We start from the raw sequence: 25,354 nt of genomic DNA, 5'->3' as shown, positions 1-25,354 counted from the left end.
TACGCTTCATGTGGCGCCTCTGCAACCCCCACATAAGCAAAACAAATTTTTTTTTTTTTTAAAAAAAAAAATGTAGGACCCTAATGATAGGAATTCGAGGGTTTTAAATAGGTTCAAAAAAAAAAAAAAAAAGCAAATAAAGGGACAAATTGATCTCTTTAAGGGGATTGAGCCTCCAAATGATCACTTCGAGGGATCAACCTCCAAATGCAAATTGAAAATCAAAACAATCTTGTCTTCCAAGTTGATAATTATTGGAATCTTCCGTGGGTAAATTATCCCTCTCCATCACAATCATTCGTACTATTATTGGACTTCCCTTTGATAGTCACCTGACTTGTACTAGTTAGAGTTGGCAATTTTTGACACGACCCGCGAACCCGACACGAACACGACACGGGAAAATAGGGTTAGGGTTTACTGTAATCGGGTTCGGGTCATAATCGGGTCAACCCAATTATGACCCGATTATAATCGTGTCTGGCGGGTCAACCCGCAGGTTGACCCGCCAGACACGAATGTGACCCGATTAGGATTATGAAAAAAAAAAAAAAAAAACTAGTCTAACTGTCTAACGGTAAGTTGTCTAACCCGGCTAACCCGACTAACCCGGCTAACCCGACTAACCCGACTAACCCGAAAGTGAGAAAATCTCAAAAATCAAAATCAGATGATAATATGATATTCTGATTTCTGAAATGAGTGAAATCTGAAGACTGAACTCGAAACCCAAACCGACGAAACGGTGGAACTGGAACCCTAGCCGGCCCGCACTCCGCCCGTCTGCCCACCGTACTCCGCACGCCCGCCCACCGGCCACCGCACTCTGCACGCCCGCCGACCGGCCACCGCACTCCGTACGCCCGACCGGCGCGACTGCCAAGTGCCAACCATCCGGGCCATCCGGCCAGACCGGCCTTCTACGCCATCCCCACCATCTCCGCCAACTGCCAAGGTCTGGTTTCCGACTTTCCACTTTCGCCCCTCCCTTTATTTTTCAATTTTTCTTTCGCTTACATTGTGAATTTGTGGATCACTTAGGGTTTCGGTTGCTTATATTTTGACCATGGGTTTGTTGGGTTGCCTTGAGTCTTGATGACCACTGAAATTAATAGAACAAACAAATGATTAATGAACTAACATTTTCAATAGCAAAACAAAGAAGATAAGAGACTAAACGGATAATGCAGTAATATATTTGATTGGTTAAGGTATTTGCCCAACATGAGATAAACAAAAAGAAAGTTGACCAAGATGGACGCTCCTTAATTAATTAGTGAAGCTTTAAACCCAATTAATTATCTGTTGATTGAACAAATTTCTGCTTGAGCTATCTATCCATAATCCCGTAAGCTAAGTTCAGGATAATTAAGTCGTCCCCATCAATCGATGAGATGCCATATATGCTCTGCCATTCCATCATATGTGTGACAAAACTTCCCTCTAATTGTCAAAAACAATCATGAAATGCCGCCCTGTTGTTTGTGGTATATATGTTGTGTTGTAATATGCACCCTCTCCTTCAGACAATTTTCTTACCAGTTGTTGTTTGTCTGTGTTTAAATGCCCTGCATGCTTCTTATGATTTTGTTTCTTATCTATTTATCTTCTCTCACGCAGCTCACCAACTTGCTCCCAATCCAATGCTTCTTGACCAAAATTTCTTGTCATGGGGGCTTTTCTTTTCTTTTTTTTTGAAGCATGAAAATGATGGAAACATGTTTTGGAGGATGAATTTCTGTGAAAAATGCCGACCACCCAACCTCCTTACAAATAGATAGATAAAGATTTCTTGATGAATAAATACAAAACATTTAGATAGAAAAGGCATGCAAGATATCTCTCTTGGAAATCACCCAAATGAAAACAATTAAGGAAAAAGAAAGAAAAAGTTGCACCTGATCCCATGGGTTCAAGAATGGGGGGGGAGGGGGGGGGGCGAGGCAATGCAATGTGGGAGCTGTCTGTAAGTAGCCGCAAGTGTAACCAAAACAAACCATGAAGGGACCATAAGCACCCACAAAGAAACAAACAAACAAACCCAAAGGCAAAAGCAAGCACCACAAAGATGTCACCACTGCAACAATTTCCTTCCAAAATTTTCAGGCTCATAATGATTGAAGCAATAATAACCATTATTCACATTAGTCCCCACCCCCTTAAAGTGGTAATTGAATTGGATGATCCAGATTTTTTATGCAAAGTTACTTTGTCGGTTACCAGTGTTATTTTATTTTCGGTATTTTGCTGAACTATTACAATTGGTATTAACTAGGTAATGGTTTTTTTTAAAAAAAAAAAAAAAAAAAAAAAAAAACCTCATATCCTAATTCTATTATGGTGTGTGCTCTACTACAGTACTACTGTCATACATATTGGTATCTGATGCAAAACCAAGACATGACTCCATGAGTTCTTATAATCTTAGACATTTTTCATTTGCATAGGATAACATGCTCCTCAACATCTTTGCCTGAGTAATAAGTAATCTTAAACACAATTATGTTCTCTATGGTGCTGTTTTCTTCTAATTTATTTGAAACATCTCGCAGGACCTGTGTCCAATCATAAATCAAGATCAAGAGCAGCCTGAGCAGGTAAAATTATTAGCCTTTTAAGTTTCAAGTTGTCTTTGTGAGCTAGATTTTATATACTATCTGATTTGGATTGAAGAACTAATTTACTAATAATGATATTTGCAGATGAGTAATGAAGTACTTGGTGATGATGATATTGTTGGAGACTTTGAAGATGATGTGATTGAATTGACTACGAGAGAAGAAGAAAACGACTCTGTTTGTGTGGAGAAGGATAAAGGGAAAAATTTGAAAAAAGGCCAGAAGCGTAGAAAGACTTCAGCCGTTTGGGATCATTTTGATGCCATTCATGGTAAGGAGGGTGAGAAGTTAAAGGCAAAATGCAAGTTGTGTGGTGCTGTGTACTTGGCTCCAAGTACTTATGGAACTGGAAATTTGAAGCGCCACATAGAAAATTGTCCGAGGAGAAGCACTCGTGATGTTGGGCAGATGCTCTTATCTAAAAGTCAGGGATCTCTGTCTGTAAGTAGCTCTAAATTTTGTCCCAAAAAATTTAGAGAACTGTTGGTTGCTTTGGTTATTAAGCATGATTTGCCTTTTCGATTTGTTGAGTATGATGGTTGGAGAGAGATGATAAAATACTTGCATCCTGATGCACCTCTTATCTCTAGGAATACCCTTAAGGCTGATTTGAAAAATTTGCATATGAGGGAGAAGCAAAAAGTTAAAGTTATGTTGAATGGTTGTCCTGGTAGGATTTGTTTAACATCTGATTTGTGGACTTCTTTGACTACTGATGGATATATGTGTCTCACAGCACATTTTATTGACAAGAATTGGGTTTTAACTAAAAAGGTGTTAAACTTTTCATTCATGCCCCCACCACATAATGGTATATCTTTGTGTGAAAAGACGTATAATTTGCTAGAATAGTGGGGGATTGAGACCAAGGCTTTCAGTATAACATTGGATAATGCTTCTTCTAATGATGTTTGTGTTGGTTTATTAAGAAATCAATTGAACATAAAGAAAGCCCTTGTTTGTGAAGGCGAGTTTTTTCACATTCGTTGTTGTGCACACATTCTTAATTTGATAGTTCAAGATGGTTTGAAAGAGATTAATAGTGCACTTCAAAAGATCCGTGACAGTGTGAAGTATGTTAGAGGATCACAAATTAGAAAACAAAATTTCCTTTTGGCTGTGAATAAAATGTCATTGGATAGTAGAAAGGGGCTAAAACAAGATGTGCCAACCAGATTGAATTCTACATATCTTATGCTTGAGACTGCTATTCATTATCGGAGTGCTTTTAGTTATTTAGAGATGATTGATTCAAACTATCAGCATTGCCCTACTGCACCTGAGTGGGAACAAGCTACTCATATATGTAGTTTTTTTGCTCCTTTTTACCATGCTACATGTGAGTTTTCTGGTACCAAGTATCCCACAACCAACCTCTACTTTCCTGTGATCTTTGACATTTATGTAACTTTGAAGGAAGAAGTTGAGAGCGAAGATGAATATAAGAGATTAATGTCAGCACAAATGCTCTCTAAATTTGAGAAATATTGGTCAGAATTTAGTGTAGTATTGGCTATTGCAGTTGCGTTGGATCCTCGTTACAAGCTTGAACTTGTAAATTTCTGTTATACGAGGCTTTATGGAGTTAATAATAGTAGAGAGTATTGTCATGTTCGTGACAAAATGATCTATCTTTTTTGGAGTACGGTGGTTCCTCATCTACATCTTCAAGCGCCATATCTCTTGATACAAGAAATGTTAATTCCCAAGCATCCCAACCACAAGTCAAGGCTGTCAAGCGGACTTCCGCAACGATGAAGGTAAAATTATATGTTTATGTTGTGATTTATGTGTTATTGTTAGTAACTTAGAATATAATATATATACTTTTAACTCCTTAGTAAATTATGTTCACGTTATCTTTTTAATTGTAGGCGTTTTTTAATTCTGGCGGGAATAATGCTCATGCAAATAAGAGTCAATTAGAAATTTATTTCGATGAACCCAGACTGATAATTGCTGAGGATGGAGATTTTGACATTCTTTCCTATTGGAAAGGAAATGAATGTCGTTATCCTATTGTAGCTGCAATGGCTCGTGATATTTTGAGCATTCCTATTTCCACGGTTGCTTCAGAATCTACATTTAGTGTTGATGGACGTGTAATTGATCAATATAGGAGTTTGCTCAAACCTGATATTGTTGAGGCACTAATATGCACTGGAGATTGGTTATTTGAAGAGGAAGGTAATATTTGTTATTTGTATATTTATTTTTTTCATTAACTTATATTATTATTTTTTATTACACTAATTCCTCTTATCTTTTGATGTAGAATTGACACAAATGAATGTTGAAGAGCTTGAAGAAGATATTTTGACTTTGAATCTCAATTCCAATGATGTTTCGGTTCCAAGTTCATCAGGAACAACTTCTATTAATATTCCTTGACATTGGCTTATATGTGGATGCATTCTTTTTATAGGGTTTGTTTTAATTATGGGTTTTGTTTTGCCCTTACGAACTGAAACTGAATTATGTAACTTATGTCTTGCCTTTAGTAGTTAGTAGTTGTAAAAATTTTAGTTATGTTTAGTTAACTTAAGTTTAACTTGAGAGGAATAGCTTAGCATTTTTCTTTTTGTATTCCTCTTAAATTTTAACAGAATATAGATAATTAAATATTAAATATTTGATAAAGAAGCTTAAATATGATTGATGAACTTGATGGGGATATAACCGATTATTAACTCAGAATTGGCCCCCCTAGTTGGTAGATTCACTACCTAATATTAGTAAAAGAAAATGCAATTAAGTAGAGTAGGTTTCAAATTTTTTTCATTTTTTGGTAGTTGGTCACTTTCACAAGGCATGCAGAAATTGGGTAAGATAAATAAATATGACAACTTATGTGTTATATTTTGTGTAAACCATATACTACAATTCTCGTAATATTCTAACACTATGGGTTGCTTGAGAAAAATTGATTAATTTGTTGGACAATTGAAGTAATGGAAATAATGTTGATTTAATTTGCACTTACCAAGAGCCAATGTAATTGTCAAAAATTACTGCAATTTAACCAACAAGATGAATTTACAAAAAAAAAAAAAAAAAAAAAATGAGAAAGAAACAAATAAGATGGGACCAATACGCCAATAAATTGGTAACAAAGATGAGGAAAAGGTAAGAAGACTATTAAATCAATTAGAAAGATATGAAGAGGTGCCATATCAATTTCCAAATCTGATTATAATAGAATATTAATTAAAAAGTTTTGTTTTACACTTTTACTAGTTCTAAATTCTAATACCTTACGACTTAAGAGTTGTGTTATTATTAATTAACCAACAGATTTGCGATTTGCAGAATTTAATTGTTTAGCACTTTAGTTACCTCAGTTTTTATTTTTTCTTTTTTTTTTTTATTTGTACCTTTTAATAACGTGGTGGTGGTCCTGGTGGAACACTGGAATTATATATATATATATATATTCCACCTAACTACACTCAAATTTTCTAGGACTTGTTTGGTAAAAGTCTTTGAGTTTTGTTTTTGAATATTGAAATTAGTAGCACCAACTTCTCTAAATCTTATTATCTTCTCTACGTGTAAGAAAAGCTTTTAAAAAAGTACTTGAAGTTGAATTAGATTCTCTTATTGTTATAAACTAAAGAAACACCGAAGAAACTAAAAGTTGTACCCTACACATCTTAGGAAGTAAGAAGTAATGGTTCCCTTAGCATTATTTTAATATAAAAAACTTTATTTTTCTCCTCTCATTCGTCTATCATTTATTTAAAATTAACGATATTAAATAATTTCTCTTTCATCTATCTATCTCTTAGCATTTAATTTAAATAATATTTAAATGATAAAGGAATCTAGAGTGCATTTTTTTAAATGAGAAAACAAAAGGTGGTTTACTTCTCTAAATTGGGAAAAAGTTTAATGAAAGCTCTTGCTAATACTCTAATAAGAGGTAATTGATGTGATATAAAGATGAAAAGTTTGTATGAAAAACTGAAAAATGTTTTGTTTTGAATCAATAAAAATGAAAAAAGTTAAAATGTTTGGAAATTGATTTTTTTTCTTAAAAAAAAAATAAAGTTGAAGGTGGAGACAAACTTGAAAAACTTAGAAATATCAAATGAGAAATGTTACAACTTTTTCTAATGTCCTCTTGTGATCATTCTGTATTAACATATAATCCTGTTTTTAATAAAGAAAAATTACAACTTGATTTATCTTTTTTATTTTCATTAAAAATCACAGGATATTTTATCAATATAAAAAGACAAAAAAAAAAAAAAACAACAGTAAATGAAGAGTCAAATAGGCCCCCAGAAACAAAGAAAATGACATAAAGCAACAAATTAGCCAATTAGGGACCGGATGCTCGAGTGTTTTTAGTCTTTTTGCTAACCAAATTTCAATTTAGGAAATTTTTAATCGGGTCGTGTCGGGTAACCGGGTGACACGTTTATTAGTCGGGTTTGTTGTGTCGGGTTCGTGTCACCCGATTATTAATCGGGTCGTGTTCGGGTCGCGTGTCACAACCCGATTAATAATCGGGTCGGGTTCGGGTTGACACGTTTAAATAATCGGGTCAGTCGGGTTGACCCGAACCCGACCCGTGAACCCGATTTGCCAACCCACTACTAGTGAACATAAATCTCATGGTCAATTTTTTATGAAGTTTCAAAAAATATCACTCAAAGTTCACAGCTACTCGGTACCCAAAACAACCTCAAACGAACCCAAGAAATTATGTTTAACAACCTAGCAATTAAGTAGGGCCAATATGCTTAACAAGTCAAGGAATGAAATTATTAAAGAATTTTATATGTATCATATTGTGACTTAATTGTCGTTTTTCCATTATCACGTGATTAGCAACTGATTTCATATGCTATTACAAGTATGAGATTATGAAACTCTAAGAAAAGAAAATGCCAAGAAAAATTGTAGTTAGTGTCTATTATTATGAGAAGCCTCTCTCTAAAGTGAATGACTTGGGCCTGGTTTGATAATGCATTTTTGGGAGCTCCGTGCTTTTTAGCTAAAAAAGTAAAAGCATTAAAAAAAAATTTCAAACACAAAATACTCAAAATTAATTTTTCACTTTTATGTTACAGTACACTTTTTCAACCAAAAAGAAAAATATACCATTTAAAATATTTTACCAAACGAACCCTTGATAATTCCGCTTTGGCACTTTGATATATAGATTTTATGAAGAAAAAAAAAAAAATTGCATCCATTTAAAATACGCTTTGAAGAAAAATGAGGGCTCACATCACACAAGGAACGTTTAGATAATTTTGTACTTACCGAGGCGTGGACTTACAAAAATCACTTTAAAAATTGTTAAATTTACAAATGTGGACCCTTACACAAGTTTGGACTACTACCCGTTAGATCAGTACGAAACCTCAACTTTTGAAGGGTGAACTTTTGTCGATTAGTCTTGGTTATGAATGCCTTAGGTGGCATTTTTTTAAGATGCAAAACACTGATAGAGCATAGGGCTACGTAATAATTTCTAATTATGTATAAAATGCCTTTCAGTTTTGAGTTCTGATATATTACTTCATCTGAGTTTTTTTGTTTCAAAATTAAGAAAAGAAAAAGAAGATACATGAAATGTTCCACTGCAAGAATAAAAAGATATTAGCGCCACATGAAATGAGCTTATTCCACTTGTGACTCATTATAAAAGTCGGAGCTTTACAAAAAGGGCCTCGGTTCAAAAGAGAACGTCTCTCTCTTGAATGGTTACCATTAGAGCGTGCTGTCACATACTAATCTTACAGGAAATGAGTCCACTATTGACTTCTTTTTTTTTTTTTTTGAACGAGTCCACTATGACCTTGGTAGGAAGAGAAAGATGCAGAAAAATTTCCTGAATATTGATATGTCCCACTTGAAAAGAAAAAGACAATCTAATAAAACTAAAGGTATGTTAAAGGAAAGGAAAGAATCGAAAAATATAAATGCAGACCCACATGAATCTGGGGCATTACAAGCTCTATTTTAACATTACAATATGAGATGAAAAAAAAAATTATATATGCCTTGGTGTGATTTCTGAGATATGGACACACTTATGTAACAAAATTTAAAGAAAAAAGAAAAATATGATGGTCAAGGAACTAATATAAGTATAGTGGACTATGCTTTCAAGAGGTTGTATGCTGGTAAATCTCTCACGCCGGAGACATCTTCAAGCGCAAGCTCGCGCTCTAACTGAGTTCTTGTAGACTTGAGAACATCCTGGAAACACAAAATAAGAATTACAAGCAATGGCAGATTTCATTAAGGGGAAAAAGAACACACTTCATTATAGGGAATATGCTCGTGATATGACATGTTAAAATGATTTACATTGAATTCCATATAAGACGCATGCTTTGCGAGCCATTGAGCATCCATCATTTGAAAGGCTACACAATAGAGGTTATCAAATGCCATTTCATCTTCATTAAGCAATTCTAAAAAGCGAATGCCAGCCAAAGAAGTTGGCTTTCCTGCAAAATAAATAAATCTATAAACAGTTTCCCTGCATTCTTCATAAATAAAGCATTAGAATTTAAAACGACCGTGAAGTCTGTTTGGTATCAGATGCAGCTAAAAACCAAGTGTCATGCTCTGCCATAGAAATGTCTTAGGATGTTCTGCTTTATTGTCCAGCATTCATTACAGCCGGAACATTTTTCAGCATCTGGTCTGTGTGATGAGAGGTTTGAGAAATTCATATTACCTGATTGAAGATCCAACATTTGGGCCAACATAAATGAAATATTGATCCCAGCAACAGCAAAAGGATATTCCCACTCAGCTCTAGTTCCATCTTGTTTGTGCAACACTCTCTGGAATGTTTCCTGTAATAGAAAAATATTAACAAGTGTTTTCAGTTAACCCTTTCCTGTTTTAAATGTACATATGATATGAATTCATCCACAAAGTCTGCTATGCTTCTCCAATAATGTAATTGGTTGCAGGAAAACATTCTCATGCAGAGACTCAAGCAAGCATAGGAAATATTCCTGTTAAAGCACACTACGGAATGAATAGAGACTTTCCTATACTACTGTATAAAACGAATTCCCCTTCTTGGTCTCATCTTTGTGAATGCCCAAAAACATATTGCATAGGTATATAAACAATACTGAAAAATAGTAAATGAGGTTAAAGAGAGTAGCTCTTAATATTAGCACAAATTTTTTTCTACAACTCTTAACGGCTTATCAACTTTTTCCTACACGTAAAAAAATTTAAAATTCCCCCACTTTGGCTGGCTTAAATTTTTAATCTAATGCCAATAAATCTTAGCCCAAGATATGACAATGGTAGATACACCTTAGACCACTAAGCTACAGAAGGCACAAGTTTTGGTATGTCTCGAGATCAATGCCAAAGTAGGCACTAAGACCTGCCTCAACAGCACAATTCAATACTGGAGGGAACTGCAACTGTGTCATGTGATGCAATAGAAATGCTGCTAGGGTCGGGAAAACAAACAGTACAATGTGAACTCAGAAGACCTGTACTTGTTTCTTGGTCCTGAAAAGGCATCTTCATGGGATTGAATTGCTTCCAAAAGCAAAGAGGCGTACAAAGAAGAGAGGTATAGCAATAGAACTAGCATTCTGAATGATATATTCATTCTCTTTGATTTGACAGGATCTCCAAAACTTACCCAAATTACCTAGAGTACTACCCAGTGACTTCCTGTCCAGACCTGCCCCTAAGATATCTCTTTCTCCCCTATGAGAAACAACGGCATGGCTCCTTAAGTGTCTAATGCTTCCTGCAAGTAAAGGTCCTACAATTGAGGGAGGGGAATTGCTATAGAACTACCTTTCTAAATGATAGACAGGCTCCTCATTGCTTTCATCTATCCAAGCGACAGTGGCATAGCTTCTTCAGTGTCTAATGCTAAATAGCCATGTTTAATATCAAAGATCAAACTTGATCTATTTTCAGTGTCTAATGGTAGGTGTGTTTTTTAATCTATTTTCAGCTACTTGATACGAGGATTGTGAGGTCCTATCCTTCTATTCAACCTCCACTGATACACAGTGCAGAAAAAAAGATGTGGCTGTTTCCTAATGAAGAGGTTTTACCATAAAATCGGAATGCCTTAATTGGCTAATCATCCAGGCAAAAAGATCAGCCTGTTCAGAAGCAATCTCTTACACAATCTGAAAGAAGTTATGGGCTCTCAAGGTATTCAGCAGATAAATGTGGAAGGATAGGGTTCATATTATCCCCCCACCAAAAATAAGAGGGGGGGGGGGGGGGGGGGGGGGGGGGAAGAATGTTACGACTGCTTTGTTGAGAAGCTATAAGGAACAATGAAAATTTTGCTAAATCCTCAATGTCGCTAATTGTCAAAGACCGGTTTTCTCCTGGTCCTGGACCACTGCTACAAGAGGGTGCTCCAATTTCTGCCAAGAAATGTTATTTCAAAGTGACGAAATTTCAGTGGGAAATTTGACGAGACAATTCTCTTTTTAGTGACCATTAAGCCAAATACAAAAACTAAACATGGATTTCATCACGTTCCTAATATACATGTTTTATTTTACTAGGAAAATGTAATGCTTGCACTCATAGTGGATCAATCCCATGACCTCACCCTCTACCCTTTGTTTATGGGAGGTTTCACTTCATCCAAAGACCACTAGCACATTCTTTTTTTTCCTTTCTTTTTTTGATAAGTAAAAGCAATTTATTGAAAAGCGCAAAGGGGCGCAACCCTTATACACAGGAAGTATGCAAGAGAGCCCCTAAAAGGGTCGAACAGAAAATAATTTTAAAAAATCTACAAAAGTAAAGACACTCAAACTATGATGTGGCGCTATCCAAGAATATAAAGTATTGAGCAACCGCTTCCGTAGCTCCACCATAGGTGTCTCTACATCTTCAAACAGACGAGCATTCCACTCCCTCCAAATGCACCACAGCAAGCATAGAGGAGCTAACCGCCAAGCCTCTTTAGCATGACCACTCCCAATTGCCGCCCCCCAACTATTCAATAACTCCAACACCGTTCGTGGCATAACCCACTCAACCCCAAACACGCTTATGCATTCCATGCTAACACAAATGATAGCTCAAGCAAGTACATCACTGCCACTGGTTCACTCAAAAGCATATTTTCAATGAAATTACATGAGCCCACCATTAAAAGTCAAAGCCTGAATACATATATGACCTTACACCTGACTGGTGGAAATGTAGGCCACAAAGTATTTTTGCAAAGTAGAAGTTTCAATTACAGGCTCAACACATCGATTCACGTTACAAAGAATTTTACCAATTGAAAACCACACAATCCACCCACTTAGACACTCAGTTTGTCGGAGAGTAAGACAGAAAAATGAACTGAGCCCATCCAAGGCAGTTCTTTCATATTGGTTTCCTAAAATTAAGCTTCGGCTTCTGAGAATGGAGAAAGGATTGGGCTCCACTCTTCTCACAGCCTTGGGCTTGTTTTAATCCCGTCTCCACAGTCCAACCCCCTCCACATGGTGGATTGCATTCTTCAATTACAGGTTATAATCTATCAAAATCTCATACGGGTATTCTTCAAATAAATATTATGGAGCTTGTGAATTTATCTTTTGGTTCGTATAGGCTTATTTGTGGAACTCTATCTGACTGTCTCTCTCTTCTCACTCTTTTTTTTTTTTTCATTCCTTTTTTCTCAATAGAATGAAAGTTGAGACTAGTTTTGCAGTAGCAAGGAAGCAACAACATTTAGTCCCCTTGCAAAATGTTGAATCAATAATGTTCAGTTAGGAAAAAAGAAAAATATTTTTTTAATAAGTAATTGTAATTCAATTCATTAAAAGCGCAGAGGGGCGCAACCCTTATACACGGAAAGTATACAAAAAAGCCCCTAAATGGGACAAGAAGATAATAAATTTAAAAAGTTTACATAAGTAAAATCATTCAAGCAATGATGGGACACTATCCAAATATATAAAATATTAAGCAAACGCTTCTGTAGCTCCACCATTGATGTTTCTACATCTTCAAAGAGCCACGCATTCCGTTCCCGCCAAATACACCACAATAAACACAATGGAGCTAACCGCCAAGCTTCTTTAGCACAACCATACCCAACCGACACACCCCAACTAGTCAACAACTCCAACATCGTTCGTAGCATAACCCACTCTACCCCAAATAGGATAAGAATGTAACTCCAAAGATCACCGGCGACTTCGCAGTGAAGCAACAGATGATCAATAGACTCCTCATTCTTCTTACACATACAACACCACTCAATCACTACGGCATTCCTCTTACACAAGTTATCATGCGTCAAAATATTATCCAAAGCTGCTAACCATACAAAAAAAGCCATCCTAGTCAAAGCCTTAACATGCCAAATACTCTTCCACGGAAATGATGGGCCATTTTTCCTAATAAGCACTCCAAAAATAGGATCTCACCTCAAAAAAACCCCTTTTAGAGGGGTTCCAAACTAACAAGCAACAATGAGAACAGTCTAGAGCTCCAAGAATGCTTAAAGAAAGCACAGATGGAAAGCGAAACATAGAAAAGATAAGCAAAAAGCAAATGAAGGGGGCCCTCCGTGACCCAACCACCTCCACCAACTAGCATCCCACGCCCTCTGCGCAAGTGGGCCGAGTGTGACCTCCCCTCCACCCCAAGTGATTTTTTTCAGACTTCTTTTTGTAATTTTTTGCTGCTTTACTTATTTTTGTAATTTTAATTTTTTTTTTTTGTTATAATTAGAATTTCACACGGTGAAATAGAATAATTGATAGAATAGTGCCAAAATTAGTAATTTGAAAATCAAGCAAAACTCTTGTAGTTGATTGCAAGATTAAAAACATAGGCAGCTACTTGTAGTTGGGCAATAACCCAAGGACTAATTTTGAATTTGCCCAAAAATTTACACTTCTAAGATTAACTAGTTGCTCTTACATCATAAGGGTTCCAACAACTGCCAAGGACACAACCAATAATATTTTGAGGTTTTCTACCCATTATAAGAACAAAGCTCTTTAAAATAACCAAATTTGCTCTTCTAAGGTTGACTATATGCTCTTAAATAGTAGGGTTCTCACAACTACTAATGACACACAACCATATCTATTTCTGTGGTTCACCCACTATAAAAACCAACTTCTGCACCAAAAGGGAAATTATCAGAATAATGATATCCTCCATATTCCTTCTTTTGTTTCTTCAATTCTTTGCGTGTTTATGAAACAATAACTGAAAGGTGTTTACTACAGAATGCTTGTTTATTACTACCAGGCCAACACACCCATGCTTTTGCTTCCTACAACCAAGCCTTTATCCACAATGTCACCGTCATTAATGGCTTAATATTTAACCAGACATATCTGTCACTACTTAAACACTATTCCAACCTCAACAATTTCTTATATAACTCAGAATATGGAACATGCCAAATGTTAAATTCCTTATGTTACATTGACAGTAAAATGTACAACCACACGACAGTTAAATTCTCAGATGTCATAATCACACATTCTACAACTTTGAAATTTTTGCTGTGTAACAGCTGAAAGAACCTTACCCACTCTCCTTAATCGCACTAGAAATAATAGTACCTTAGCTATTCTGGATTGGCGAAATAACTCCTATTTCTGCTCTGTCTACAACCACATTTTTTGGTTAAATCATAAACCATAATGCTTTATCCCCACAACTAAGCCTCTTTTTCCTATCTGCCCCCTCTTTTATTGTGTACTTGGCTGTACGGTACATTCAAATGCTTATTGATGCAGTAATCATCTTCACTACAAATGGATAGACCATTTAAAAGATGAGGACTAATGCGATATAATAAATCATATAAGAAAGCGGGACTTGAGACCATGGTATAGTACTAACTTAATCAACCAAAAGGATGAAATAAACCTTGAAAGTACATCGAAAGAAAGAAGGAAGCTGAAGCACCAATGTAGCTATTTAGAATGAAAGATTCAGATTCATGCAAGTGGTGCTTATATATGGATGTAGTAAACAAACCGGATACTTCTGGGCAAAAAATATCAGATTCTCCAATGATATAAAACCCCCACCCCTGCAAACCGAGTTGATAACTTCGTGTTTTAGTATAATATAGATCAGATCCTCAGGAAGAAATCACAATAACATGTTTCGACTCTTTAAGATTTAGTACTCATACAAGTTCTTCTGCATACCTAAAATCTGTTGAAGGGTCTGGGCCTTGCCAACCCATTTCCTTCCAAAGCTCCGATTTAAGAGATGGGAGCTCCCTATCAGGATATGCCAACCTCCACAACAATTTAAGTGCATCCTGCAATCCAGATATTCAGTTTCTATGCACTGAAGGAATATGAACATGAAAAATTAGATTGAAAAACTCTTCTTTCTCTAGCAAGTCTTCTACTTGTACAGCACTCTATTCATGAATCCATCTCCAATGCGCATAAAAAATATGCTAGATTACAAGTGTTAGACAAACCAAGATGTGTACAAAGACGCTTTTAATCGAACAACAGAAACTCAAAAATTATGTTTAGACTAGTTTAGAATAAATAGATACAGGTCCTGAATTTAGGTAATCCAAATTATCTTCACTTTAAAAAAGGCATGAAACAAATAACAGCCCATTAGATGTACAGAGGCATTATGATGGAGAACACGTATCAAAACTGGAATGATTTTTACTGGAATAATTTTCTAGACAAGTGGGATGATCAGGCCATACATTTAGATGAAGAGCATTCAGCTTGTGTATTTTGCATGCAACAGAGAGTTGAGCATCATTACAGCACAGTAAAATCTGGAAATATTAACCTGACAGGGATTTTAACACTAGGAAACACGTAATGGCTGACATGACTCGTATCACCGGTAAAAAAAGATCCTTTTACATGGTAGTAAGGCTGATGTTATAGTCATCAGAAGTCCAAACGGAAAGAATCTATATTGCACCTCAATCAAATGTAATGACAATGTTCCAATGGCTTCATGCAAATTTTTAAATATTTTTGTGGCTTCATATCTACCTTCCCTAATCAATAAAGTAAAAATAAATAAATGACACTGACTTCTACAGCTTAATTCAAGAGTTCAACATTAAGATCTCATAAGAAGATACAAATCAAGGACAGATAGCATATGTCCCAAATAAATGATCACAAAGAAGTAAAACAGGAAGAACCTACTTGATGCTCCACACGAGAACCATCAAAGGGAACTTCAAGCCTTCGCCGTAGATTTCTGAGTCTTTCTTCCTAAAAGGACACAAAAATTAGAGCATCAAGGACAATATAAAGTAACAAGTTTATTGAGACAAATTTTTAAAAGACGAAAGGTTTAAATCATAAAAATAACATTCCCATTAGATTGTAGAGCAATATGAGTAATCAATACCCCATGTAAAAGTGAAAAGCAAATGATTAATAATGCAAGAAAAACCAAAAAGTGCATAACAATGAGGATTTTTTTTAAACACCACTAACATGAGATGATTAATAATTCAAGATAAACCAAAAACTGCATAATTATGCAGACTTTCGTTAAACACCACTAAGTTGACCATTCATGAGGAAATACCACCAATTTAAATGTTTTCTCCAATAAAACTTGCTAGTATCATGGAGAAGTGATAACATTTCATTACCAATGCTATAAGCATCGACAAACATAGTGCAACATAGCCGATACCATTACTTCAATGAATGAGAGAGGAAAAAAAAATAGACACATTACTTTTTCTTTTTCTTTTTTGATAAATAATAAAAATATATTACAAAAGCGTAAGGCACCCCTAAATACACAAGAAGTATACACTGGAACAACCAAACCAACCTAAAAAAAGAAAGAAAACCAACAAATCCGCTAGACCCTAAAACCCTAAAACCCAAGACCCACATAAGGCACTCAACACTACATCATGTGAGCCTTTCCTATCCAACGCCAAGAGGGTGCGCTTGCATCGCCGTAGTTAATGGAGCTTTTCAAGTTCAACAGCTCCCTCATACCTTTGGTCTTTTGGCAAACAACCATAGTTTTCCGATGAAACTCCTCATCAATGGCATCCACGATTGCCAAGGACGGATCTTTGCCCTCATCGCCATCCATCACCCAATCCAAGGACATGTCGGGATGTAACACACCTAAAGGGTAAGGGCATGGATTCTCCATGCCACACTATGCCCCTTGCTTTGACAACAGAAATGTTGTCTTAAGCATCTCTGGAAGTTTCCCATAGGTCTAAGAGGTCTTCTCCGGCACCAATAGGTATTGGTGTTGGATCTGTTGAGCATCGGATTCAATCTACATCCACTAGGCCGGAATCTTTTTCTTCCAGTGACTCTTTATTTATGGTGGCTAAGTTGGGAGAAAGGTTACGTCTCTCTACTCCAGCGCCGTTGGAATCTAAGTCGTTTTAGAGTTACTTTAGGAGGGCTAGAGAAGGCAAAGTAATGCATTTGGATGAGAGCTTATTTGCAGAGACTATGGCGGCATTGAGGATAGATATTGTCAGTGAAACCAAGTCTTTGCAACGCTCTAAGAAAGGAATCCAAGATGAGGGGATTCCTTCGGAGTGGGTTTCTCAATCAGTCAGTGCAACCCACTCTCTTGCCTAAAGTGTCGGTCGTATCGTCATCGACTCTTGTTGCTAAGGAAGTTGGGGTGGAAGCGACTCCTTCCCAAACCTAAGGCATCTTCAAGCAAGGAAACAAACCCAAGATCCGAAGAGACCCTAGGACCCGCTTCGGGCCCCGAACCTAGACCCACATCCATAACCACAACACCCTCAACAAAACCAAAACCCATTTTCTCACAATCCAGTTTGAGCTTAGATGCGAACCGACCCAGACGAACACCTTTAAAACCCACTATGGGTAATTGATCCAGCCCATAACCAACCACCCGACCCACTTCGGCCTTAATCCAATTGCACAACTTTCACCACGCAAACCCTAGAATCTTCTTCTGCGAGTGATTGATGAGAGTACCCTTCATCTTCTTCGCCTTCTTCACTGACCCAAAGCTCTCCTCTGAACCAGCCTCTGCCCTCTCTAGATTCTTCTCCATCTCAAAACAATCCACCGCCAATCTCAGATTCTCAACTCCATTCTCCCACTCAAAACAAGCCACCACTGGAAACAGATCAAGGCAACCCAAAGACAGCTTCTTTAACCCACCAGAGTCTGCGGGAGAGAACTGGTTGTAGCCTGCACCACTTCCGCTAAGGAGCACCTAGACGAAGAATCCTCAACGCCTACTCCCACCTACTTCCCCGCCGATGAAAACTCAACAAACTTGGCTTGAAAAGGCTCCAACAACCGACACAACTCTCCTACAAACCGACGCCATCCCCACCCTCCAAGACCCTCGGGAAGCCAAATGATACCATTCCGACCACCCTCTACATAAACCGCCACCTCTAGAAAATAGTCGGCCTTATTACCGGCCCCACGGACCATAAGCACCTTTTCAACCTCACAATAAGACTTGGCGAAGTCTTTTATACCCAAAGACTTCAACACCTCTTCAACTGTATCCACCAACCAAATAGAGCATTGGACACCCAAGAACACAAACCCAACAAAATCTTTCCTCCTTTCCTCCAAACAAAGTTCTGCCTTATCTTCACGCACTGAAAAGAAGAATTTTTTTGCTTCCACATAGAAACGCCGCTCCATATCAGCACCACATGATAGCTCTGCATGCAACCTAGCTCCGCTCCACCACCAGCTGGAAACCAACACCAACCTAGCTCAGAACTGAATAGCCAAAACCAAACACGAAAAGTTAACAAAAAACAGAGAGTTTGGCGAAAACCCGAAGTCGTCCGAGCTTCTAAGATGCGAGAGAATGGAATCCCAGCGAGACGCGACTTCATGCGCTACTGCTAGGGTGAGTGAGACGAGAAAGAAAAAATGAGAGGAGAATGTACTGGCACATTACTATCAAATGCTAAAAATATATCCCATCCAAAAACTATATGATGTAGCACCAGTAAATAGAGGGAAAAAGAAAGCAATCAAGAGGAAGAAGAAGCAGAAAGATAGAGAGAATAGAGAGGAGAAAATAGCGACGCTCGCTCAAATAATCATTATTCTTCAAAAACTATCTTTGTCTTCAGTTAACAGCGTTTAAATAGTAAATAGAAACCCTAATTAAACCCTAGAAGAGTTATAAGTGGACTAAACAACTAAAACAAATAAAGGCTATAATTGAAGCCCATTATTACAACCCAAATAAATAAATAACTAAATAAAATAACAAGATAACAAGTTGTCCGTATCAACTCTCCTGGGGTGGGAGAAAACTCGACTCCGTCGAATTGTCAACTCTCAACAAACTGCGGTCAATCACCCAAACATAAGCTAAGCGGTTGAGCGAACCTCTTGCGACGACCATAAACATGTGTGAGTGGAGGGTGGAATCGGATGTGCGGTGCTCCAGGCAGAGGAAGATCCTGCTGACTCCGATAAAGCTCTAATAAATCTGGATCAAGCTGCTGTAGTAGCTCTCTGGGAATCCAGGCACAGTCTGAATCAGGACGATCTAACCAACGAACAAGGAAACGCTGCACCTCTCCATCATTGATCAACACAGTTTGTTCATCTAAAATAGCATCAATTTTATCTTTGTGTTCTGGATGATGGTACTGGAGTAGGGGTAGCAATAGGTTCAGGGTCAAGGTCCACAGATGGAGGTAGAAAAGGATCATTGGAGGGGTTAAAATGACCTTTGTAAGCAACTAGATCCTCAACACTGAAAGTAGAGTGGTAACCAAAATGTGTTGCAAGATCAATGACATAAGCATTTGGACCAACTCGCTTTAAAATTTTGAAAGGACCAGCACTACGAGCCTGCAATTTGGATGCGGATCCAGGTGGACGCCGTTCCGATCGAATTCGAATCATAACATAATCCCCAATATTAAATTCAACCTGTCGTTTATTCAAATCAACTCTAAGTTTATATGATGCATTACTTGCTTCAAGTTGTTTATTGATCTCAATTTGCAAGTCATGAAGATGTTGTGCAAATGCTTCAGTTGACATGGACACACTAGCATAGGGGGACATGGGAATAAGGTCTAAAGGCTTCCTAGGTTTATAACCATGAACAACCTCAAAGGGACTCGTACCTAAAGACCGATTCACAGAACTGTTATAAGCAATTTGAGCTGTAGGAAGGATCAAATCCCAATTTCTAAGATTTTTCTGGACTAGACACCTTAATAAATTGCCAAGACTGCGATTAACAACCTCAGTCCGACCATCCGTCTGAGGGTGGTAAGCAGTGGAGAATTTCAATTTAGTACCCACCATATGCCACAGAGTTCTCCAAAAATGACTAGTGAAACGAACGCCCCTATCAGAAACAATAGTCTTAGGAAGGCCATACAATTTGACAATCTCGCTAAAATACAACCTAGCAATCCTATATGCATCTGAAGTCTTGCTACAAGGGAGAAAGTGAGCCATTTTCAAGAAACGGTCGACTACCATGAAAATAGAGTCATGTTTCTTAGGAGTACGTGGGAGTCCTAACACAAAATCCATACTGACGTCTTGCAAGGGACAACTGGGAACGGGTAGGGGGGGTGTAGAGACCAGTGTTTTGTCTCTTTTGTTTGGCTAGCTGACAAGTGTTACAGGTGCTGACTATCTTAGCCACATCTTTCTTTAGGCTAGGCCAATGAAATTGACGTTCTACTCCTCTATGGTCTTGTCACGTCCAAAATGTCCAGCCAAACCTCCAACATGAATTTCCCAGACAATAAAGTCCCGAACTAAAGTCCGAGGGATGCACAACTTGTTGGTTTTAAAGAGATAACCAGCCTCAAGGCGGAAACTATTCGTGGTATTCGACTGCCCTCTTTGCAACTCAAGAAAAATATCCTTAAAGTCAGGACAAGAATCATACTCGTCCTTCAGCCTTTCAAAACCTATGACTTTGACAGTCAGAACAGACAAAAGGAAGTTGCAACGACTCAAAGCATCAGTTGCCTGGTTCTCAACACCTTTCCTATGTTTCAAAACAAAGGAATAAGCCTGTAAGTATTCAACCCAACGACCATGCCTAGAATTCAATTTCTTCTGAGAGTTAAGGTAGCGAAGGGCCCATGGTCTGAATAAAGAACAAACTCCTGTGGCAACAAATAATGGCGCCAATGGCGCAAAGCCTGCACAACTGCATACAATTCTTTGTCATAAGTGGAGTATCGTTGTTTAGCATCATTTAACTTCTCACTGAAATAAGCAACAAGATGGCATTCCTGGCTAAGGACTCCACCTATTCCTACCCCGGAAGCATCACATTCAACCTCAAAAGCCTTGGAGAAATCAGGAAGTCGCATGACAGGAGCTTTCGTCATTAGCTTCTTGATGAGCTTAAAGGCCTTACCCGCTTCCTGTGTCCACTGGAATTCTCCTTTCTTCATGCATTCCGTTAGAGGAGCCATGATAGTGCTAAACCCCTTGATGAAACGACGATAAAATGTAGCTAGGGATGTATAGACTTGGGCTCAGGCCAACTAACAATGGCCTAAATCTTTGCAGGGTTAGCAGAAACTCCGGTAGAAGAGACAACGAATCCTAGGAAGACAACTTGGTCAGTGTAGAAAGAACACTTCTTCACATTAGCATACAGACTTGAGGCATGAAGAGTAGAACACACTGTGTCAGATGATCTTGATGTTGTTCCTTGGTTTTACTGTAAATGAGTATGTCATCAAAGTAAACAACGAGAAACTTTCCCATGAAAGGCCGAAAGGCTTGTGTCATTACTCGCATAAAAGTACTTGGAGCATTGGATAGACCAAAAGGCATGACCAACCACTCATAAAGACCATTCTTCGTCTTGAAAGCAGTTTTCCATTCATCACCCAGACGAATCCTAACTTGATGATACCCACTCTTTAGATCAATCTTAGAAAATATTGAGGCACCAACCATCATATCCAACATATCATCGAGCCTAGGGATGGGAAAGCGATACTTTACAGTGATTCGATTAATGGCCCGACTATCGATGCACATCCTCCAAGAACCATCTTTCTTAGGAGACAAAAGGGTCGGAACTGTACAAGGGCTTAAACTCTCGCGGATAAATCCTTTGTGAAGGAGTTCATCTACTTGTCTCTGTAGTTCAGCATGCCCAGTGGGATTCATCCTATAATGAGGCAAATTTGGAAGGGACGCTCCTACAGCAAGATCTATAGCATGTTGAATATCCCTTAAAGGAGGCAAATGGTCAGGGAGGTCCTTAGGGAAGACATCCTGAAATTCCTGAAGAAGAGATTGGGCCCCAGTAGAGGAGATGATAGGAGAGTCCAAAGGAACCTCCACGACAACCACAGCAAACACCACAGCGTCCTCCAGGAGAGTTTGCTCAAACTCCGTAGGGCTAATGATATTTAACCCTTTACGTTCTATACCCTTCTTTGCTGGCGGCAAACCCATGGGTGTTGGGGGTAAAGGGTTCAGATGGATCTTCTTGCCCTTAAACACAAAGGAGCAAGAATTAGATCGACCATGGATGGTCACATCCAAATCAAACAACGAAGGCCGACCCAGAATAACATGACCAACATCCATAGGAATGACATCACACCATATGTGGTCCTTATATTCCAAGAATTGGATAGGCACTAGACAACGTTCTTTCACTGCTATGGAAGAATTATCAACCCAAGAAATGCTATATGGTTGAGGGTGAGGAGTTGGCTGCAATCCCAGGCGGGACACAGTAGTCACGAAAATGGCATTAATGCAACTCCCATTATCCAAAATGACCTTACAACCCTTACCATTGATTTTGATATAAGTATGAAAAATAGCATGACGATGCCAGTCATCAACATCTTTGGATTGGGTCAGGGTATAACGAACAACACTTAACCGGGGTGTATCAGAAATAGGGAGCTCAGGACCTAAATCCATAGAAAGGGTCCGAATACAACCTAAGAATGTGCCATCAGCATCAACCAAATCATCAAACTCGTCCAGCTTAGGTTCATAGACTTGATCTTCCAGTGGCCCATCAATGATATCCTCACGTTCCTCAATAATTAGGGCTCGACTAGGACAATTGGCTGAAATATGGCCAAATCCCTTACAATTGAAACACTGTACACGAGAGGAAGTCTTAGGAATTTCTGGCCCTTTAACCTTATTCTCCCGTGCAGGGTAACTAGACGGTGGTGGCCCTAGAAGAGACCTAGAGGGAAGAGTGGCCGCTGGGGAAACGGAAGGGCGATTATCACTACGCTTGCCATATGAAGGCCGAGTAATTGACTCATAATCTCTTACTAAAGAATATGTGTGATCAAGTGTAGTGATGTCCCGAAGGACAAGCTTGCGTCGAAGATAATCTTTTAGGCCTTGTCTAAACCGACTCAAAGTCATGGCCTCATCCTCAACTACATGGCACCTCATTCGCAATTCATCAAATTGAGTGACATACTTAGTCATGGGCCGATTGCCCTGTGTAAGAGCATTCGATTGGTCCAACAGGTTACCCCAGTAGGATTGGGGTAAGTACTTCTCTTGCAGGCGACGCTTCATTTCTTCCCAACTTCCAACACGAGGTGCATTGCGCCTCTCAAGGAGCTCGTCTACAGTTTCCCAAAAGAGCTGGGCAGTGCCAGTTAACTTCAAGCTGGCGAATTGAACTCTCTAATTCTCAGGGATCCCATACCAACTAAAGAATCGATCCATGTCCCTTGTCCAGTGAGTAAAAACTTGAGGGTCTAAACAACCATCAAAAGTAGGGGCAGTTAACTTAATGTTTTTAAATAAGCGCTCTTCATGACGAGTAGGAGATTGAGTACCCTGACAGTAATGCTCTCGTTCACGCTCATGGTCACGACCCCGGCTCCAACGATCACGTCCAGCATGTTGGATGTCCTCCAAATTGTCTAACCTAGTTGCTAGACCCCTGGTCTCCTCACGGTGAGCAGCCATCTCAGTTTGTAATTGTTGCTGGATAGTGGTTAATTGAGCTAACTGACGTGTGATGGCATCAAATTGGGCCTGATCCATAATGGAGGTACTAGATGTAGGGGTAACTAGACGACCGCTACGCAAATGCATGCAATGGAAAACCACTAAATGAAGTGCAATTGAGATCAATGAACAGTAAGAGGCAGTAATGAAAAATATAAACCGAAGCAATTTTTTTTTTTTTTTTGGAGATTAAGTAAATCTAAACACAGCAGACAAGTAATGTAGGTATTTAAAAATTAAAGCAAAGGTCTAATACCAGCAAAGAGAATCTGATAAAGACGAAGTTTTTTTTTTTTTTTGGCAAGTTGGGAGGTTGAGAATACGAACAGTGGGAGGCCAAATGTGGGTTAAATTATCTAGGGAAAGTCAAACAGTCAAAGGTCCAATCAAGTGGACTTGGATTAGGTGTTACGGATAACAGCAACACAAAAGAAAAATTTAACCAATTTTAGAATAAACAGACAGCATAAAACCAAAGATAAAAGAGCAGGGACTCCCTGTTTTTCGTTGAGAAAATCTGGCAGGGGTGTGGCGACAACAGGGGCATGAGTGTGGCTCGATGGGTGTCACGACTGGAACGGCGGTCTTCGTCGGCACACCACGGCGAGATGTTCACTGCTTGGGGCTCTTCGATCTACCGCTGTAAGTGTTTCTTCTCTTCTCTCTCAGATCGAGCTCTCTTTCTCTCGAATATACCGAATGGGTTTTGGGTGAGAAACTGAGGCAGGTTTTGGATCGAAGGGAGGTCTTTCGAGGGTGGGTTGTTTGTGAGTGGTGGTGTATCTGGGTATTGGGGTGCCGGCCGATGCTTGGAGCGGACAGAGGCTACCGGACTCGTGGGTCGGCGTGGATGGAGGCGTAGCGGTGAGTTGTGGCGGCTAGGGTTTGGGTATGGACAGCGCAAGTTGGGGCTTCTTCTATGTAGGTTTCGTGGGATTTATTTTGGGGGATGGATATCGATTGAAATTTGGGAGGTGGGTAGCGGCGCTGGTTCAGGGTGAGGAGAGTGAACAGGGGTATGGATCGTCGGTTGGGCTCTGATACCAAATTTGATGTAACACCAGTAAACAGAGGGAAAAAGAAAGCAATCAAGAGGAAGAAGAAGCAGAAAGATAGAGAGAATAGAGAGGAGAAAATAGCGACGCACGCTCAAATAATCATCATTCTTCAAAAGCTATCTTTGTCTTCAGTTAACAGTGTTTAAATAGTAAATAGAAACCCTAATTAAACCCTAGAAGAGTTATAAGTGGACTAAATAACTAAAACAAATAAAGGCTATAATTGAAGCCCATTATTACAACCTAAATAATAAAGCCCAAATAAATAAATAACTAAATAAAATAACAAGATGTCCGCATCACCATATATATTTTGGTATTCTAAGGATTTTGTTCACCACTAAATATATTTATACTTTCAGAAAATGAAAAATAATTCTCAGTTGTATCTTGAGGATTATAGTGTTGAAGATGAAAACTACCTATTAAACTATGATTTGATTTGATTTATTTCCTTTTATTACGATTGTAATCTACTATTAATGTCTTTCCATACTTTTCTTTTTATAAGTAATCGAAATATCATTAAAAGCGTAGACGCAGTCGAGTACACAAGAATTATACAAGAGAAAACACCTAACTAGCTAGAAGGAGAAACAAGAATAATAAAATCATGATAACTAAGCACCATAGGAGAAACAAATGCAATTGTCTAAAGACAGAGTATAGAAGAAAAAAGACTCAAGCTCTTCCAACGTCCTCTCACGGTTCTCAA

The 25,354-nt window shown here is 38.3% G+C and overlaps 1 protein-coding gene across 2 annotated transcripts in view; it reads right to left on the bottom strand.

Moving 5' to 3' along the window:
- Nucleotides 1-8,449: 8,449 nt before the first annotated feature.
- Nucleotides 8,450-25,354, bottom strand: part of LOC133872797 (uncharacterized) — a 29,966-nt gene continuing 13,061 nt past the window's right edge. The window contains exons 5-10 of one of the 2 annotated variants that reach the window (XM_062310409.1): nt 15,770-15,838; nt 14,780-14,895; nt 14,604-14,658; nt 9,322-9,442; nt 8,946-9,004; nt 8,450-8,834 (exon numbers count right to left, since the gene is read on the bottom strand). In XM_062310409.1, the coding sequence (XP_062166393.1) occupies nt 8,733-8,834; nt 8,946-9,004; nt 9,322-9,442; nt 14,604-14,658; nt 14,780-14,895; nt 15,770-15,838 (522 nt within the window). In that variant the 3' untranslated portion in view covers nt 8,450-8,732. Of the gene's footprint in view, nt 8,835-8,945; nt 9,089-9,321; nt 9,443-14,603; nt 14,659-14,779; nt 14,896-15,769; nt 15,839-25,354 lie in introns of both variants that reach the window. The other variant, XM_062310408.1, reaches the window with a different exon arrangement.

This window comes from Alnus glutinosa, chromosome 7 (genome assembly GCF_958979055.1).
Source record: "Alnus glutinosa chromosome 7, dhAlnGlut1.1, whole genome shotgun sequence".
Taxonomy (NCBI): domain Eukaryota; kingdom Viridiplantae; phylum Streptophyta; class Magnoliopsida; order Fagales; family Betulaceae; genus Alnus; species Alnus glutinosa.
The sequence above is the reverse complement of the archived record's forward strand: the minus strand, read 5'-3'. Positions and strand labels throughout refer to the sequence as shown.